At 42.4% G+C, this 19,442-nt stretch overlaps 2 protein-coding genes and 1 long non-coding RNA gene across 10 annotated transcripts in view; 2 read left to right on the top strand and 1 right to left on the bottom strand.

The window, feature by feature from the left end:
* Positions 1–10,692, bottom strand: part of LOC139593627 (uncharacterized) — a 116,165-nt gene extending 105,473 nt beyond the window's left edge. Inside the window, exon 1 of the mRNA XM_071434792.1 lies at positions 10,611–10,692. The gene's annotated coding sequence lies outside the window, so the exon portion shown is untranslated. The remainder of the gene's footprint in view (positions 1–10,610) is intronic.
* On the top strand, positions 854–9,633 carry LOC139593632 (uncharacterized). The gene is made up of 2 exons (XR_011680358.1): positions 854–1,157; positions 9,050–9,633. It is a non-coding gene; the product is annotated as an uncharacterized lncRNA (long non-coding RNA).
* A 4,626-nt stretch (positions 10,693–15,318) lies between the features above and the next one.
* The window catches only part of NBEAL1 (neurobeachin like 1), an 80,156-nt gene continuing 76,032 nt past the window's right edge, over positions 15,319–19,442 (top strand). The window contains exons 1-2 of one of the 8 annotated variants that reach the window (XM_071434768.1): positions 15,319–15,474; positions 15,954–16,246. In XM_071434768.1, the coding sequence (XP_071290869.1) occupies positions 16,196–16,246 (51 nt within the window). In that variant the 5' untranslated portion in view covers positions 15,319–15,474; positions 15,954–16,195. Of the gene's footprint in view, positions 15,532–15,603; positions 15,849–15,953; positions 16,247–19,442 lie in introns of those variants that run through there. The other 7 variants (XR_011680357.1, XM_071434773.1, XM_071434771.1 and 4 more) reach the window with 7 other exon arrangements.

The raw sequence follows: 19,442 nt of genomic DNA, 5'->3' as shown, positions 1-19,442 counted from the left end.
TTCTTGCTTTTAAACTTAGACTAATACTAGAAGTTTTGCAAAGGTCCGTCATGCTACTGTCCACTGAGAGCCACCTACAGCTTGCCTGTTTCTTTTCCAATTGCAGCAAAAATGAGAGTAACTTCAGGAGCATTAAAGAATTTGAAGCCAGAACCTCTTACCTGTATTGCAAGTGGGCCTGTGCAGTAGGTCTGGAAACCAGCCTGGTGGCACTCTAAGCTCAGGATAATACAAGGCTCTCTCTCCCCCAAGGCATCAAGTACCAGACACCAACAGCACATGAGAAGCAAGGCCCTCACTCAGCAAGGAGAGTTAAGAAGGACTGCAAGCAACTGGACACACTGACCAGAGGAAAGCAACAGAATGACAAAGTAGGTCTGGAGAATTCACATGAGCCAGTAAAACAGTTTTTGCAATGCAACACCGAATGTCCCAGTCTTGTCTGCCCTTCTCAGCTCTCTTTAGCATGAGATGTTTCAACACTAAAGAGTGTAAATTCTAAATTGGATTGCATGACATTGGCAGGAGGTGTCACTCATGAGCTGGAAAGTCAACTCCAGTAATATACACATGCAAAGTATTCTTATATCCAGTAATATACACATGCAAAGTATTCTTCTGCCTAATATCCCTGAAAAAAACTCAAAACATTTACTACCATCACTCTTAGGTTAAAAGAAAAGAAATCCTATTTCAAAATAAATTAACAAAACCCCTGACCCCATAAAGAACCCAGTAATGTCAGATTAGCCTAGCACGTTCATGAAATAGGTTCTGCCTTCCTATTTGTCCGTGATTTGCTAAAGCCTTTTGTTTACCACTGCTCCACTAAGCAACAGAGCTAAGAAAACATTCCAGCAGCAGTGCTGAATTTGCTGAACCAGAGTAAGGGGGCTCCCCCACAGCCCTGAGTTCAACGTGCATCACATGTCACACAGCAGGAGGGAGGCTGATCTGCCCTGCAGTCCCCTTCTCTCCTGATGGATTCAGCCCTGCCTGCTGTGCTTGTGCTTATTAATATTTGCATCCTGCAGGGAACTACAGAAGCAAAACAAGGAATCTCTCCAAGGAAGCCTGGAACAAACTCAAATTGAGGAAAGCAAATGAAGCAAAGACATAACAAATACTTAGATTTCAGGTACTTCACTGAGTTGTAGGTGAGTTAACTGATGTCTTCTACCTTAGCTTTGGTAATACATTTGCAACTTGTGTTTTAGTTGGGGTTTTGTCAGCCATTCCTTCCTGTCCACCCTCATATCTTGCATCTAAGACATCCATTCCTCTTCCATTAGCTATTTCTCTCCTGCTTCCTCCTGCCAGTATGTTGGGAGCTTACATTCTTCCAGTGCATCCCTACTGCTCCTCAAGGCACTATGCTACTTTTCCAGAGACAATGAGGGATGCAGCACTTCCGAGGCAGGGAATACACACTTTCCCTTTTCCACAGTGCTTTGCAACTCCCATACAGGATCCAGCATTGGGCAGGATGATGTGGCCTGTGCCTCTCAGCTCTCCCCTTTAACCATCCTGCTTTCTTATTTTGGTGAAGGGCTCAGCTAAAGAAAAAGCATCTCCCTGCAGTGCCAAGTAGCACTGAAGTCTATCTTCCAATCCCCATTTTTACATCTCTAATGGTAACCTCGTATGTCCATGCTGTGCTGCCTAACAACACTCCCCATTCCCTAGATGGGCTGTCACTAATCACAGCTCAATATATTCACAAATTACAAATTAACTGGTGAATCTCCTCTGAAACAAATTCAGGAGAACCATAGGCAGCAGCCAATGACAGGACCTAAGCAAATTTCATCCCAACTTAAACAGCATCAGTCTCACCCCTTAAAAGCCAAAACAGAGAGAAATTATACTTTGAAATGAGGTCATTTCAAGAGGGGAGGAGGGGATATTGCTGCTGAGCCCATGAGAGAGCAATGGTGAGGGGATGGTTAAGATTAAACAGCTAGAGAGATTAACATCTTATGACTGTTTTTTGTTCATTGACCTGTAATAAAATAAACAGTAAGACTAACAAATAGGTGATTAGCCTTGTTTTTCCAGTGCTGGTTTTGCTGTTAGACTACTGCCATGGTCTTCACTTTTCTTTGGCTAATACTTTGTGGTTTTATAGATAAGACTAGTGAAATTAAGAGGAATTAGCAACAGAAATCTTATTATAGTATGTTATACTTACTATAGTATTACTTATTTGTGCTAATAAGCATAAACCCAGTGCTTTATTTTCAGAATGCAAGTACCTGCCCTTTTGCTACTCCCTCCCCTCTTGGCTGGTTGGCATCTGATTGTCTGCACACAAAAACCAAGCCCAGCACATCATATGGTTTGCTGCTCACATGTTCAGACAGCCAGAACTAGAGACCTGAAAGGTGCCTGTGTGTGCACCACAGGATTGGTGAATCATAGCCTTCTGCTACCTTGACAGGAAATTCCTCCTTTTCTGAGCTATATTGTCTCCAGAATGAAAAAAGAAAGGTCTTTCAGTGACCAAATCAATTACTCAGAACAATTTCAAAGTCTTTCTTCAGCTATGCAGAAAGCCATGGACAGAGTTCAAATGCAATGCAGAGTCATGAAATTTTTCTACAGGACCCAGAAGAGATCTCTGATCATAGTGCACCCTATGCATACATTTAGTGCCTACCATTGCATGGCAAAACTACCCACAGTGGGAAAGGTAAGAGGCTATTCTGGCTCTGTTCTTCCTAAGGGGCAAATGGGGAATTGAACAGGGCATTATCCTCTTTTCCTTTGGCTAATTTAAGAGGAAAATTGTACCCGAGAGGCTGGCTCCATCAGTAGAACTCATGGTGGCAACTTTCTGTCCCAATTCAGAGCCCAGTTTATGACACTGAAATCAGATGGTTTCAGCTAACACGCCTGACTGGACAACACAGCAGCTGAGGCACAAACGTATTGTCTGCTGGACCAGAGATTCTAGCTTCTTAAATTGCTCCACTCCAGTTTGTGAGTCAGAGTCTTCGTACCACAGCCAGAGTTACTAGAGCACTGCCCATGCAAGCAAGCACAAATTTCTCCCTCATTGCTGCTATAGTAATCTTAAGACAAGTCACTACTGATTCTCTAGCTAGTCTGAAAATTCTCACTTATTATGTGAAGAGCTTTTTCCTAGCCAAATGTCATGTAGAAACATCTATCTAGCATTCATCATGGAAAAGCAAAATATCTTTTCTCCCCCAAACTGGTTTATCTGTTGGACAAAAATATAACCAATCTGTTCTGAAAAGCATCAATTTTTTCAGGTTGGAAAGTAATATAAGTCCACAGGACTATGTATCTTCAAGAGGCAGCTGGCAGCAACAGCAATTACCAAAGCCATGAGAAAATCAGTTTTACTGCAACTCTCTAAAACACTGTTAAAGAGGCTGGCTTCACAAAGGGAGTCATGGTTGAAAGGGTGCTTAGAGGTCCTCAAAACAGAAACTAGCCCAGACAGGCTGTTATGGAGGTGATCTGCCAGGTACTTCCACACAGGTATTTCCACTGGCAGTGCTAAACCCATCATCTATTTAAGTGAAGCAAGTGTGTGGTGTGGTTGCCAAAGGCATCCAGGGCTAGATTTCATGGTCTTTCATGGGGACTTGCCAGCAGACAAGTATCAAGTCCTGAACAGTGTACTTACAGTAACAGCAGCAATACAGCAAGTCAAATACAACAGGTAAGCAAACATCATAACAAGGAAATCCAACAGGATGAAGGAAGGTGGTCTGAGGTAACATAGTCTGGGACAAAAGGGCTGAATATACTAAACAGGACAGAAGGGTATCTAACCTTTTTGGAAATGGTGAATGCACATTAACCACTGTCATTTAATGTGGATATAGTTAAAAAAAAACATCAGTGAAGTGGTTTGTGATGGAAGGCTGTGGAGGTTTCATATTTCCCCAGAATACACTTGTCATTCTCTTTTCTTTCTTACTACAGCACTGAAAGCACTTTTCTTTGGCCTGAAACCTAAGCAAAGCTGAGCTCCACTAAGTCTCCCAAACTGTGCCCTGCCCTCCCTCCTTACAGCCACAAACACTCCTTTGTTCCATTGGAGGTGGAGGCTATGTAGTTGAAAATAGAGCTCTTTAAAATAAATTAGATCTACGAAGGTGTACATCTGTGTGCCAAGTTACTAATGGATCATGTTAACAAGGTCTCCACATGCTTGAATGAGGTCCCCAAATACATAGGATTAAAAATCTAGTTTTGGAGTGCAGTAGTTTGTTTTGATCTGATGCCTCATCTACTGGTGATATAGGTCACTTTTATAACCAGCTTTGCATATTCCATGAAGCAGTTTGTTTTTCAGAGTCTAAGATTTAGGTGCAAGAAAATGATAATTGGAACAGAACAAGTCAAGGTTTATTACAAACCTTCACCAAACAGGGAAAAAAAAAAAAAAACAGAGAAAAGTTTCAAAATGGAGGAATACAGTTTTCTCTAGCCTAGTATCTATGCTTTAGTATTATAGCACTCTGCTTTAGGATTAAACAACAATCCTTCTGAGTTCCAGATAGACAGCAACTGGAGTTTAATGCTGTTTTCTCCCTCTGAATTTTTAAAACAAACTTTCAAAGGGAAAACACTGAGCCAAGTGACCCAAACTGATTTACAATGTTAGTTAGTAATTCAGATACACTGATAAACATCTAATAAGAATCACTTGATTTCAATCTTTATAGTCTTCTGGGATATTGCAATTAATCACGCACCAGGAAGAGACTGAGACTTTTAATCACTACTTCCTCCTCCCACGCCTGTGTTAAAATCTGTACACAATAGAAAGGATTAGTAGGCAAAGGCTAACAACACCATGTGAGATGGAGACTTTTCCTGTCTCCAGGATCAAGTGTGTGCCAACGTACTGAAATTGAAGCAAAGTTTATCTGCTGTCACAAAAGGAAAGTTCGCCATGGGACAAGCTTGGGCAAGTGGCACTCAGCACAGGGTGGGGAAGGAGAGGAACAGACCTACACCAGAAGCTGCTCAGGTCTGCTGAGTTCGAGAGCTTTCAGGCAAAAGAGGTTCTATAAAGAACCATTTTTATATACTCATACATGTGCTTGTACCTATCTCACATTGGGTCAGATGGACCACACGAAACAGTTAACAGCAGCTCAAAGCGTAGTCTACCCCACAGTTACAGCTTAAAATGTTCTCTTTTGTGTTACTTTTTGCAGATGGGGCATTAGGACTGTGGTATATAAAAGCAAGCACAATGTCTGCTCACAGCTCTCAACTTTCATCTCAGCAAATTTTCAGAAGTGGGAAAGAGAAGTGGAAACCTCAGTATGCCCATGCCCTGCTCTGACACAGACACCAGGGTGGACTATGAGTCTTTCTAAATGTTTATATTGCAGATCATTTTTTTATGACAATAAGAGCTTCTGGGTCACTGCTGTGAATGTTGCAGTGACCACCTTGACCTGCAGCCTCTGTGAAACAACGCAATTCCTTTAAGGCAAAAAAAGGCTGCTAGAGTACTTATGAGTGCCCAGTTACTCAGAACACCATTACCTTTTAAAAAGGAAGAATGATCCTGACTTCCAGAAGTGGTTCAGTCTCTGCAATTCCATCAGGTCTTGCCATGTAATACTAAAAGTGAGTTCTGCTTAGCAGCACATCACAGTTTAAGAAAGTGGGTATACTTTATCCCTTAAGATTATAGTTACACAGTCTCTCCAAGCAACTTTAGAGACAGGCAAAGTTCAGTAAGGGGATGCAAAGTTTCACTAAAGATGAAGGAAATAATCTGTTTAATATCAAAGCTATTTCCAGGGCCTTTTCATAACTTGAAGATACTAAAACAAAATGGAGTGACTGTTCCTAGGTAAAGAATATCTTTACAGCACCCAGGGAAAGGCTGGCAGGGCTAGCTGATAAAAACTTCTGTTGTGGGCTGATGTATGCAACTTGCTTATGACCATACTGTGTTATTGTACAATGATACTTGAACATGTTAAATCAGATTTGCAACGGGTACAGTTTTCCTAACAAAAAAGCTGTGTCTGTTAAAGTGAGGCAAAGGATTAATACTTGCCAAGGTACTTCTCTCATTATTTTGATATCCTTTCAGTGTGAGCCATAGCAGCAGGAATGTCTTTTAGTAGCATAATTCTGAAAAGGCCACATTTTTCAGGCCTGGTCATGAGTAAGTGCCACACATCATCCACAAATTGCATGAATACATTTGCTCCTATTGTCTTGATACGGAGTCCTTATAAATCACATTTCTTGAAATCATAAAGCATCTTCCATTTACTTGCTATCACATGTGTGATCATACCCATTTGTTGGCATACCTGAGCTCTTCCCCATGGGTAAGAATTAAACCTTTTCCATTCATTTCAAAAGAGTGGATCTTTTTGCAATCCCAACTCCAGAACAGAACACGATTTCTCAGAAATACACATGGAAGCAGGCAACACTCCCTTTCCTGTATGTCTGTCTTGTTTAGTAATGTCAAAATCAGTTAAACTTCTGTCTTTTCTGTATTTTTGCTATTTGCCACTACAGAATTCTATTTCCCACAATATTCAGCTCTATAAAAAAGGAATGCCCCAAGGTCAAATGTTGGATCTTACTGATATTTGTCCCAGCCTATGTCCATCTCCCTGAGATCTGCTCCCTCAATGTCTGACATAGCTCTTGGATCTTGTATGAAATGCCAAAATTCAGGGCAGACTGTATTTATTGAAACCTAGGGAATAGAGAAGCATTCTTGACTGTGGTGCAGTAAATGCCAAAAATTGTCTCTTTACAGAGGCTGGCTGACACACACTAAGTTACTGCTCTCATACTAAATAAACAGTGAATGCATTCCAAAACCTTGGTTCAAACAACTCTTTCTTCAAACAGATTAAAGTTGTGCAGTTCAGAGGGAAATCTGATTTCTTTCACATTTTCAGGGAAGAGGAGGAATAGGTTTAAGATATATTCACAATCAGCCAGTGGTTCATGATAAGTTAAGGCATGATAAGTTACATAAATTTTAAAGGTCCAAGTGCACATTGCTGGTAAGTGTACACTTACCATACCCTGGTAAGTGAAGGGAAAATCTGATTCTTTCATCTAAGTTCTCTATTTTCACAAGTTTTCAATCTAGGAATAGATCCCAGCTCTATACTTATCAGGGATACTACTGTTCTTCAGCAAAGTTCTGGAGACTTTTGGAAAGAGAACACAGTACAGAGAGCACAGAACAATTAGGACGCTGCAACCTTATCTAGTATGTGTTTAATTTTAAATCATTTCATCTTGGCTTGAAATGGTAGGCTTTGATTTTGTTTTGCCGAGAACACATTCTGATAATGGAGTCCTTGAATAAAACCAAGCAACTTTTACAGCAGCTGGGGAGACTGCTTAAAACTCACATCTCCCCTTGCTAATGTCAGAGACCTCATTTAGCCATTATTTCACTCTCACATGACCCACCAGTAACAGCCTGTTCGTGATCCTCACCAGCCCTTCCCTGACAGCACTGGAGAGGAGAATAGAACGATTCTTTGCCCTTCTTGTCCTTTCTTTTGTACATGGGACACTACCTCTGCCCTCCTGCCTGTCCTTCACTGCATGAAGTAGGCTGTTCAGCTACTGCAAATATTTGGTGTACATAAAAACACCATGCTTCAGCCAGAGGGAAATGGAGCATGAGCAACTTGGCTCTCAGGGCAGAGGTGTGAAAAAGCATGTTTCCTCTTGCTCACAAACACCTAATATTGTGCATTTATGGGAACTGCACAGTGTAAGGAATATGTGTGTTAGCATGCTTAGCTAACTCAGATTTGCAAAATAACACAGCAGTTGAGGTACAGTATCTGCTTGTCTGCTTAGAACAGGAAATCAAAATATTTCATTTGTCTTCAGCAGGAATAAATAAAGAAGAGACCAGTTCCCCAGACAGCAATTAGCATATGCCTACTTACTGCAACAAAGTATCTGGTTCAGTAAGTGCAATTGAGAACCTGGGCTCCATAGTCATGTGTAGATTATGTGCTGGCATTCCTCTGGCAAAAGGCAAGAACCAACAGAAATAACTATTCAGAGATCAGAGTGATAGGTAGGGTGTCTGGATTCTAGATTCTGCCACAGTCTAGAGCTTAGGGGTAGCTAAACTTCTCCAAAGTTTTCCACCTGAGACAGAGATGGTGACAATTCCTGTTTTTAAGGACCACTGAGGGGCTGCACTTGCTTTTGTTTGCAAATGTTCAGAGACTCTCAAGGAGACATTGAGAACAAGTTGAGAACAAGTTAATAACAAGTTTTCACTGGCAAGTCATCTAGGCGCCTGCAGCTTGCTTTAAGGTTGGTAGCAGTTTATATCATCTTAGGTTTTTAAGATGTCAGGCAAATAAGTTTGAAATAACCTACATCAAACAAATGTAAGGAATATCACCAAACAATACCGCTTAATTTAATATTTCTAACTTGATTTTACTGCTCCTAAGATTGGCAGTCCAGCAGACCTAAAGTGCTCAGTGGGCTTACTTGCATTGGACAGGAGAGTCTTGTTTTTTTCCAGTATCATTAAGAGATGTGAAAGCTTCAGCACGATTCAGATATAGTAGAATTATTCCTTCTTTGTCTGTCTTCTACATTACAGAAGATTTCTAGGAACCCAGGACGGACTGGGAGCATGAGATGGGCACCAAGTTGAATGAATTTGTGATAAACAGAAGTCATCCACAGAGCTATCAAAGAGCAAATAGGATTTCACTTTCTCTAAATGCTCCCAAAATCTTGTCAACAGGATACTTTCAGCATGAAAGAATGATAACAGTTGCTCCCCACTTTCAGAGTCCCAAAGGGAAATCCACCATTCTCTAGTACTAGAGAAAGGAAGGCAGCAGTGATGATCTGCACATCCTATAGAAAATGGATATAAGGGCTTTGCTTGTCCCAGGGCTCAGCAGAAGGGTCCCTATGGACCCTTGCAGTCTTTGGATTGCTTTGTACAACCTAGGCAAAACCCGTCAGCTTTCAAATACTTTGCAGTGTGATTGGGAGTACTTTTTTTTTATTGCAGATGTCTTTCTTTGAGGGCTGCTCCTGTTACATCACCACAGATCCATCAGACCTCCATGCTTTCCTCAACTCCTGATGAAGTGGAAACCAGCTGCTGCATATCTATCAATGTCCCAACTACACAGGCCATCAATACTTCCTGAAGGTGAAACCTCTCCTGACTGCCAGCACTGAGTGGGCTTCAATGTAAAAAAAAAAAACCAAACAAACAAACAAAACTAAAACCAACAATAACAACACCAAAAACTTTCAGACCTTAGAGAAAAAAATTTTTGATTTATGAAAAATGAATAATTTATTATTATGAAAGTCCCAAACTTCACCTGTAATCAAACCCATGGGCTAACTCCATGCTTGAATTGATGAAAGGATGTACCTTTCATCTTGAGTTGCCCCATAAAAGCAATGGCCTTTACAGAAATATTTCTTCTGTGAGTACACTGGCAAGCTGACAGCAGTGTCATCATGGAAATACTGCATACCAAGCCTCCACCTGTGACATGGATGGCTTAAGACAGAGCAAAGCATTTACAGTATTTACCAAGTTTATTAATAAAAATTATTTCTAGCAATGACTATTTAAAATGCTACAGGTAACAAAATAAATCTTTCAGTTGCTTATTCACTTCATGATCAAGAAACACCCAACAAACAAACAGTCCTGGTGCCCAACAGTTCCTGCTACCATTTGGCATTAAATCCAGATTTCTGCATGGGATTGAATTGCTCCTACTTCCAGCTCAAGGCCTACACTGTCCTCTTTTGTTTAGCAAGGACCTCACACCATTTGGAGGCATGAACTCATGTTGACCCTCCACAGCACAGAAGTAGCTGCTTTCCCCAGGGCCTGGGCTTAGGAACCAAAAGAGAGACCTGTTATATTAAGGCTTCTACAACCAGTTCAGTGTGCAAGTGGGCCCCCACAAGTCTCTCACATACTCTAACAGCACACTGTTTACACTCTACTGCAGAATCTTTAAAACTTCATTTCGAGTTTTACAACAGTAGCCGTCATTCAGGTCTCTATACCCTTTCTGTGCTCAGGAGTTAGGCTAGCCAAGTCCCTGGGATATTCACAAGGGCACCTCTTTGGTTTTGCATCCCACTCAGAAGCAGGCAGTGTGTTTGCAGCCAACATCTAACTTTTTGCAATAACCCTGCCTCTAGTCCAAGTTAGAGCTTTCCTAAGCCCATTTTCCCTTAGTTACTTCCCTTCATTTGCCTTCTTCCCCAAACCAAGAGAAGTTAGGCTCCAGGTTGCTATAGCATACATCCTTGAGACAACCTTACCCTGCTCAGCTAAGAGGGAATTAATTTCAAACAGATCAAGAGAGACTACTAACCCCTACACATCCTTCAGTCTTGGTTGCTGCTATGTTGGTTTTTTCCTGACACACTGATTGCTTTCAGGAATCATACTGCAGATCCATACTACTGAGCACTGCAACACAGTGAAATAATTCATTAAATACCCTCTTATCTAAAGCAGAATGATTTGAAGTGCAAGTATGGTAACTTCACTGATTCCTAGCACTGAGATTGTACAGAAAAGGATGACTTACTTTGAGTGAGAACTCAGTTTGGTGAAGGACAGAGAACAATTTTTATGATGCAATCTTGTGCAGTAACAACTGGTGCCTTCAAGCATCTGCAAAAGAAAGACAGCTGTAGCACAAATCTACATGTTAGCTCTTGCACAGCTAATCTAAATGACAGCAGAGGAGAGGGGCAGTCCTGAGACTCAACTCTCATCGGGAATTTTCACTGTTTGCTTAAGAACCTAGGCAGATCAAAGCATATAAACGCATGCTATCTATCTAGTCTGAAAGGGTCTTTAGGAGGTACCCCCACAAGAACATTCCTAGCACAGCTGCAAACTTAAGGGAGCCCATACTACAAAAAAGGGAGCAGAAGAGATGAAGTCACTGCCTGAGCCTTTGACAACGGTGGAGTCATTATACTGAAGGCCCCCTGTGGAAACAAGCAGAAAGGACAGGCAAGGACAAAAATACTCACCAGGGTCCCAGGCTACCCTGGGGTAAATTCCTTTCTGAATTTAAGTCTGGCGAATGGCTTAACCTCACATATCTGAAAGCAGGGCAGGCAGGCGGACTTAATGCTATTAGCCAGGCCATCACCACCCAGCTTTAGCTGTGGCCAGTCTCCAACACTTTGAAAGAAAGTAACTAAAATCCCTAGACACCAGTTTATATGTCAAGGGGCAAACAAATTCCTTCCCCTTTTCAAATTTTACAAACAACTAACAAGCTCTGAATTACCTCTGGTACAAAGTGAATATAGTAACAGAAGGAAAATTAAACATTAGGTTTGCTGACTTAACAAACAGAATAATTGCAAACTCATCTGGCAATCATAGCCAGAGAAATTCAAATCACCCTCAGCAAAACATCATCACAGACACCATCTTACAAGGACCAGCTTGCCTCTTTCCAATAGCCACACCAAATCCAATCACAAGTTATTTTGGCTTGAATGTCCAGAAACTAGCTTCCAAAAAGTCTTATTTCTTTACATTCAGCAAAAGGTATTTTGATAACGGAAATTTTACACGCAACCGCCAGGCCATTTGTTTACCTACACTGTAAAGATTACTCCTTGCTACTCTGTGCAAGAGCCTGTTTGTAAAAAAAAAAAAAAAAAAAAAAAAAAAAAAAAAAAGGTGTGTAATAATTGAGGGCAGGTTCTTTCTAAGCTAATTTCCACATCCATTTCTATTTCAGGTCTTTATTGTTGGTAAACAAAGCATTAGCTTTAGGACATCAAAAAAAAAGCTCAGCTAAAAGCTTTGCCATACATTCATCTCAGCATGATTTCTGTTGGTCTGGGGCTTGGTTTCAGTAGAAGCCTTAGGGCTAAACAATAGGCCTGAGAATCTCTAAAAGTCAAATACAAATTTTTGCCTGATTTATTTACATCCACGGAAAATAAGCATAATCTTGCAGAAGCAGTATTATAAGGTATGTGGCTTTTTCTGCCACTTTAGAGGTTCCTGGACTCAAAGTCGCAATCCAGTGTAGTCCATTTCTTTGTTAAATCTTTCCTCAACACAAAATTAATGCCTTCTCCTTATCCACACCCTTCTTTCTAACCATTCTGTTACCTGGACTTGCTGACAAACATGTTCACTCCACAGTAAAATGACTGAGTTACTAATGTATGGCTCCTGATGAGAGACATTAAAACCCAAAGTAATAAACAAAGTATGAGAAATAACCACTGTTGTAAACAGTTACCACAAGACAGCAGCTAGGGGACAATGACATACTAATGAACACTGCCTACCTGACAGTTCAAGGTCCATGAAACAATTGGAATATCATTATGGAAGAGTAGGCAATGAAAAGTCTAGCAATTATCTCACAGCTGAAGCAATCCATAAACACTCACATTTCAAAGTACCCATCTGTTGTTATTCTATTATTTCTAGAGAGTCCCATCTTGTTGTTATTAGATTTCTAAAGTCCATACCTCTCTGATGTATTCTCATGGCTGCCACAGCTCTCGGCTGTCTTATGTTGTCGCAGCTCTTGGCCGCCACAGCTCTCGGCTGTCTTATCTTCTGCTAGCAACCACCGCAGCTCTCAGCCGCCACAGCTCTCGGCTGTCTTATGCTCTGCTAACTATCACGTTGGGATCACCACTTGTTGTTCTTCTATTATTTCTAGAGTCCCATATTGTTGTTATTAGATTTCCAAAGTCCATACCTCTCTGATGTATTCTCATGGCTGCAGATCTTCACTGACTCCTTCTTCTGCACACTGTTCTCTCTCAGGTCAGGGCTCCTCCAAGGCTCTCCCCGACTGGCTTACCCGCCCCCTTTTATCCCAGTCATCTTCATCAGTTACAGCTGCAGCCCAATTAAGGACATCGCAGCTGCAGTCCATCGAGGGCAACCGGGACCTCTGGGGCAAAGCCTCTATACACATATTCAAATGCATTTCCTCTACTATACCCATCCATAGCTGGCAAGGCTTCTCTTTACACCTTCCTCCATTCTTTGATTTCCATATCATTTGCTGAGTATTCGTGTAAGTAAGTACACTGAAATATAAATTCACCTAGAATTATACTCCACCTGAAGAAACAAACCTGTAACCCACCTTTTTCCACTGACCTCTCCCATTATTGCCCATATATCTATATAAGAAAAAACTCATAGCAAATACTAAATGTCTGTCTGTACAGGGAAAGACTAAACTTGACACACACCCACTGATGCAGACACCCCAAAGCCACCTCAACAACTTTACAGGGAGCTTCCTGGCTTAGGAAAACCTCTAGAAGGTCAGACCAGGAGACCACTCACCCTGAATGACACAGGAACAGACTGTTCTGTTGCAAATCACAAATGCTTTAGTTTCCATCTAGAGCACCTATATAAGGCAAGAACTGCCTACACAAGCAGCACTGATTGCCTAGGCCCACTAAAATAACTACATTGCTACAACTCCAGCAGAGTGGAAAATGGCTGCTTTATAGTCTGGGAGCATCCGAATTACGGGGGTGGCCGCACTTAGCCAGGGAGGAGTCTCCCATTTCTGTCAGAGGAAGGCTTTTTATTGCTTCATTGAAGGCTCTTGCAGGACTGGTGTGTAGGAGCAGCTGCTCTTACAGGAGTCTGTAATGCAAAAAATCAGAGCAATATCTGAAGGGAGGATTGGGACTTTTACATGGCTTTGCTAGGGCCTGACTTCTTCAAAGGGAGCAAATTGTAAGAGAAATTTGAAATAAGCTGTTGTTTAGTCTAAAAAATGTGATAAGAGTTTGTAACTCAAAAGACCTGCTAAGAAAGAGCTTCCTTTTATCAAATTACTTCAGAAGGGTCTAATAACAGTGGTTTGCATTGCTAGAAAGGTGATGCAGGTTGGCTGTTAGGGAGGAGCTCCCAGCAGTAACTCAAGCCCTGAGGTAAATCTCTCAGGGAGGAGGCAGGCTCTCTTTTTTCCTAGACACATTTCACCAAAGGGGGTCCAGGGTGGTTTAAACTCAGCAGATCCTGCTCTGGGGACAGTTAGACTCTAAGCTCCTATTTTTTTCTTGATGGAAAAAATGATCTTACATCCTAAAGGCAGCAGAATATTGTGGTTAGCATCAAGTATCAGAGCACATGTATCACACAACTAAAAATAATTTTACAGGCTCATTTTTGTCAGTGTCCCTCCATCCGTGCTAGATACTATGTTTAGATATTGCAGTAAAAGATACTTCTACCACTCCCACAGTGGTGATCCACATGAAACAACATTGAGCACAGATTAGCTCTTGAATTTCTCCAGGGAAACTTCACTGATATTCTAAAAACAAGACAAATATGTAAAGGCTTGTTGCAGGAATGTATCTTAATCTGTCTTTGGGCTCTTGGTGATACTTATCCATCCCTAGAAAAAATTAATGTAGCAGACGCTACAATGATGTTGCAGAATGAATTCCTTTGCAAAGGATTTCCAAACCTTGTATTAAATTATTGCAAATATGTGAAAATACCCTGAAAGTAATCAACTATGTAATGAATGACAATGCTTTATTGCATGAAGCTGTAGGAACCCAAGTGAAGAGATGATCCAGTGGCAGAAGGACCAGGGCTGTGGCCAAAAGCTGCAGGTCTGTGATTCTCCCAGCAAGCTAGAGAGATGCCCCATGTCTCCTTAAAACTGCCTCCTCCCTGCTTTGGAGTCTGATACAATATTAACTTCCAGCCTCACTGTCCAAGGGAGCAGGAGGACACGGAGAGAAGCCCATTCCCTGGGGAGTCATGCCAAGCAGATCCTGTTATTGAAGGAGCAGGAGGAAGGTCCTTCACTGGAGTGTGGTGCCTCGGCTGTGTGTCAGCACAGGCCGGTGTGCTTGGGCAGCGCCACTCGCAAGCTGAGGGATGTCTTTGCATTTCTCCTTTGGAAATCTAACTTTGGTTCCTTAGTCCTACGCAAACTCTGCATACAAGGTAGGGGGCTGCATACAGGGGCAGCAGGTTGGATGTATTGATATATCCATGCTCCGCAGGCTATGCTGGTAGGCCTCTCCGGAGCGTATGTAAAACGGGCGTATGTGCTTGGTATCCTTTATTAAGTTATGAAGAAAAGCAGTGCAGAGGTTTCCTGAGGTGCTCAGGATGGGGATGCTGATTCTTTACGGGCACGCTCCTGGTGCGGCCGAGGGGCGCAGGCCGGGCACGAACCGCCGGCTCTGTGGGCGAGGCGCCGCAGGCTGCGGATCGCCTTCTCCGCCGGGGCTCTGCCCCTGCGCCCGCTGCCCCGGGCGGGCACTGCCCTTGCCCGCTGCCAAGATGGCGCCCGCGGCTTCTCCGCCCCTCGGCGGCGGCCCGGGGCGTGTGCGGGAGCGCGGGCGGGGCGGGCGATGTGGCGAGGCTCGGCCCCTCCTGCCCGGCCGCCACTCGCCGCGGCCCGGGTAGGCTGCGGGAGAGGCCGCGGCAGCGCGGCGGGAGCTGGGGGAGGCCGGGGCGCGGTAGGTGGCGGCGCGGGGCGGCCGGTCCCGGCCGGGAGCGGGCGGCGGCGCAGCGCGGGGCTCCTCCCGCGCCCCGCGGCTCTGCCCGGCAGCCGCTGGCCTGTGGGGCCCGCCGGGGTCCGGAGCGGCCGAGGAGCCCGGGACAGAAGGGCGGTGGCGGTGGCTGTCACTGCCGGGCCGGGAGCGGCCGTACCCGCGGCTCCGGCGCCGCCGCTCGGCAGCCCTGCGGCTTCCCCCCCCCGCCAAAGCGAGCAAGCGCCGCGAACACTGAACGGCAGAGCTCTCCGTCAGCGGCAATAGTGACAGGGAGCAAAGCGGTGCGACCTGCCGCCGCCCCAATCCCCAGGTTGTCTGTGGGCTTTAAGTGCGGATTTGCTTTCCTCCCTCCACCAAAGGCCTGAAGGGTATGTTTTCACTTTCAGAGATTAAAACCGAAGCGGCGCTGGCGAAGAGCGGACATGCTTGACACTTGTCTGCAGTTGCTTGTGTTGCACCTCGTTGTTTACTCGAAAAGGAGAGACTGAGATTCTGTTACTTGGCTTCTTCTCGGGTTATGATATAAATAACAATAAAGTAAAACTGTGGAAGAAGCACCTGGGAACTGAGCATGGTAGGATCTTGAAGGTAAAAGTAGCTGGGATCGACGGGAAGAGGAAGGGGAGGAATGGCATCCCGAGAGAGACTGTATGAGCTTTGGATGCTTTACTGCAATAAGGTAAATATTTGTGTTTGTTTGCTTTTATCCTCTCTTGTTTGGTAGTCAGTTATTTAAACTGTAACATCTTTTTTCTTGGAAATTGCATAGACATGATTAGCCTCTGAAGGGATGTAATTGCACTCCTTAGACTGTTTACAGCCTCATCCCATGGTTTGCTGTTCAAGTTGGTCTTTTTTATGTTTGAGAATTGCAGTGTTCGTGGGTCAGTTTAAGCAGTTATTGTAGCTATGTATTTTAACTATGTAAATGCACACGTTTACATAATTCTTCGTTTTGTAGCAATTAAGCTGTACTGTATTAATTTAATTAAGTACTGCCTAGTATTTAGCTTTTTACTTACTGATTTCTGAACAGCTTCAATTTTATTTAAACTTTTTTAGCAAAATCCTTCCCAAAGAGCAGATTTGTTAAGTTGCTCCAGAGTCTGCCTTTGCTGGCTATTGCCATAATATCTACATACTCCATTAGTAATGAATTTCCTTCACCTGGCAGAAATAATGCAAAAATGCTGTCCTGCCTCCATTTGCATTTTATAGTGTAAAGCAATTAATGTGTTTAAAGCCCATATCCTAATTGCTGCCGGGTGTGCCGAGTATGTAGAGAAATTGGATTGCAGATTATCGGAATAGGTGGCTGTAAAATAAGTAGCATACAGAAAACAGCTGTAAAGGTGGAGGAAAGGACTGATCTACTGTCATACAGGAGCTCAGTGGCAAGGGTAGCTTTTGATGGCCTTATTCTCTGGGTTTGTTTTGCGTTTTTGCAGTCTCATGCTTCGTTTGTATTTCGGTTTCTTTAAGTCTCCAATCCAGTAGGACATTAAGGGTAGAACAGTCCTTCGCTTGTTCTTCCCACCTCATTTCTAGAGAATGTGAGATGTTAAGTACAGACCATTTAACACAAGTGCACGAAGTACTTGTCTTAATTGTACTGTTTCCTAATTTTTGTACCGCCTTAATCCTCTACACGTTGTTAAACCTAGTGCAAGCATACCAGCGTGGTACCAGTTCTTACTGCTCCCCGTGTGGGTGATCTGCTGGGTTGGACCTTGCCTTTTAAACAGTGTAGTAATGATAATGGCAGTAGGAAGTGGAGTAGCACTGGAGAAGATGGATGTTTTGCCAGTGAGTTCATCGATGTGAGAGGAACAAATGCACTTGGAATACATTCAGAGAATCCAGACTTGACTCAGCTTTGGGAGACGCTAAGGCAGCAGAGATGAGCCAAGTTCTGAATTTCTTTGATTGGCTGTTCTTTGGCTCTTTCCTCCCTTGTTTAAAATATTCTTCTGTCTGTCTTGGACTTACTCCCCCTTTGCTGGAACCTTTCATTCAGATTGTATGCTATCTGTCTCCATGTTGTTCATGGCAGGAAGTTTGCATGAAGGAGTGCTATTTAAAATGTGTAGTTTAGATCACTTAGGGGATGTTCAGTTTCTTTATGGGAATGATATGCCCACAGTTTACTCAGCTCTCAGGTGGTAGAGGATGAGCTGTTTGAAATAAATAATCTTTTCATATGTTCAGTCTCCTCATTAGCTGTCAGTGACTTTTTTGACCTTTTTTTCTTTCAGACCCATATATTAAAGGCACGATTAAATGAATTTGTTTGTTGATAAGGGCTTGTTCCTAAGTAACAAACCATGTATTTTAAAATTAAAATGGAGTGTCTTCAACATATGAGGACAATTGTAGTGATCCAAAAAACGGAGTCTTCACTTTTTCAAGAAGTGTTAAGCACAAAACAGTTTTTTTCCATATCTCTCAACTGGTTCAGGTTAAAATGATATCATATTGTGCTTGAGGCATGCATCCAGAATTAGAGTATTAAACTTGGTGAAGTTAAAAGCAGATGAAGAAGTTATGTCTCCATCTTGGGATGTAAAATGTGGGAGGCCTTAAAGTAAATTAGTTTATTCAGTCCACTTGGAAACATCTGTATATTGTGCTTTGTTCTTCTCAGAGCATTTAGCAGAAGGGGAAGGTGTAGCAATAATTAGCAGTGATAGGATATAGTGGTTTAGAGAGAAGTTGTTTATAGCTGGGAGTGAAGTGTTTATACCTGCCCAGTGAAGTGCAGTTTGTTGCACTGCAGTGGCTGTCCCTGAATGACATCCTGGGAAATAAAGCTAGGCAAATTCTTCAAACTAGAAAATGGCTGGGGAGTGACAGTTGAGTAAGGCACGATAAATTCCTATTTATTGTGCCACAATCCCAAATACGTGGCTTTAGCTTTTGCAGCCTTGTTAGCTACAGAGACAGTGAAATCCAAGCTACTCCTTTGTGATGCTTCAGACTGTTGCTAATGGTCTTGTCTTTTGATAATCGGGTCCTTCGTGATAATCTTTTAAATACAGCACCCTCTGCTAAAGCAGCAAGGCTTTTCACAGCTTTCAAGTGCTACAGAATGCTGTGTCACCATCTTACCATCTATCCTGGGTCGTGACTTTTGTTCTTTGTGATTCCTTGACATCTCTGGCAGCATCAGGTGTCAGTTGCAACGATTAGTTTTGTGCAAAGTAACATTAGGAAGGCATTTCTCCATTTTCATTGCTTCTTGTGCAGTTGAAGAATTTGAGATATGGGCAGATAGCAGCATTAAGCAGGGCCTTTGCAGGAGCAGTCTTTGGAAGACACCATGTATGAGGTGGTTTAATTTTTCTGGGGTTTTTTTTGTTGTTGTGGTGGGATTTTTTTGCTTGTTTGTGGTTTTTTAAAATATTTTAAAATTTTTTTAAAAGGTAATATTTGGGTGTCTGCAAGAGTTTGGTTTTAGTTGGTATTCAATTGTTTTCATTTCACAGTTTCTAATCTAAGGGTGGGATTTGGTTTTGGATTTTTTTTCTCCTTCTGTTTCCCTAAAAGCTACAGATTGCAGTCGGCTGTTACAGATTAAAGTAGTAGCCACATTTGATTTACAGTGCTTCTGATGTTGCATGGAAGCAGTTTAAAACTTCTTTAGATTTAGTAAAATTTAGATTCAAGTCACTGGGGTTGTTACCATGTTGTATTATTCACAGCCTAAATCTGTTTTTGTCTTGAGTATTTTGTTGGTTTTGGTTTTTTTCTTTTTCTTTTTTCAATTCGTTAAAGTTTCTGCATAGAGTGCCTTGTTAAGGATGTAACTTCCTGATGATTTTCAGTTTGAAATGATTTTAGTGGTTGGGGGATGTTTTTCTGTTCAGTGAACTGTT

The sequence above is a fragment of the Agelaius tricolor genome, unplaced genomic scaffold (assembly GCF_023055355.1).
Source record: "Agelaius tricolor isolate 1412-34295 unplaced genomic scaffold, bAgeTri1.0.p SCAF_10, whole genome shotgun sequence".
In the NCBI taxonomy this organism is placed as follows: Eukaryota; Metazoa; Chordata; class Aves; order Passeriformes; family Icteridae; genus Agelaius; species Agelaius tricolor.
The sequence above is the reverse complement of the archived record's forward strand: the minus strand, read 5'-3'. Positions and strand labels throughout refer to the sequence as shown.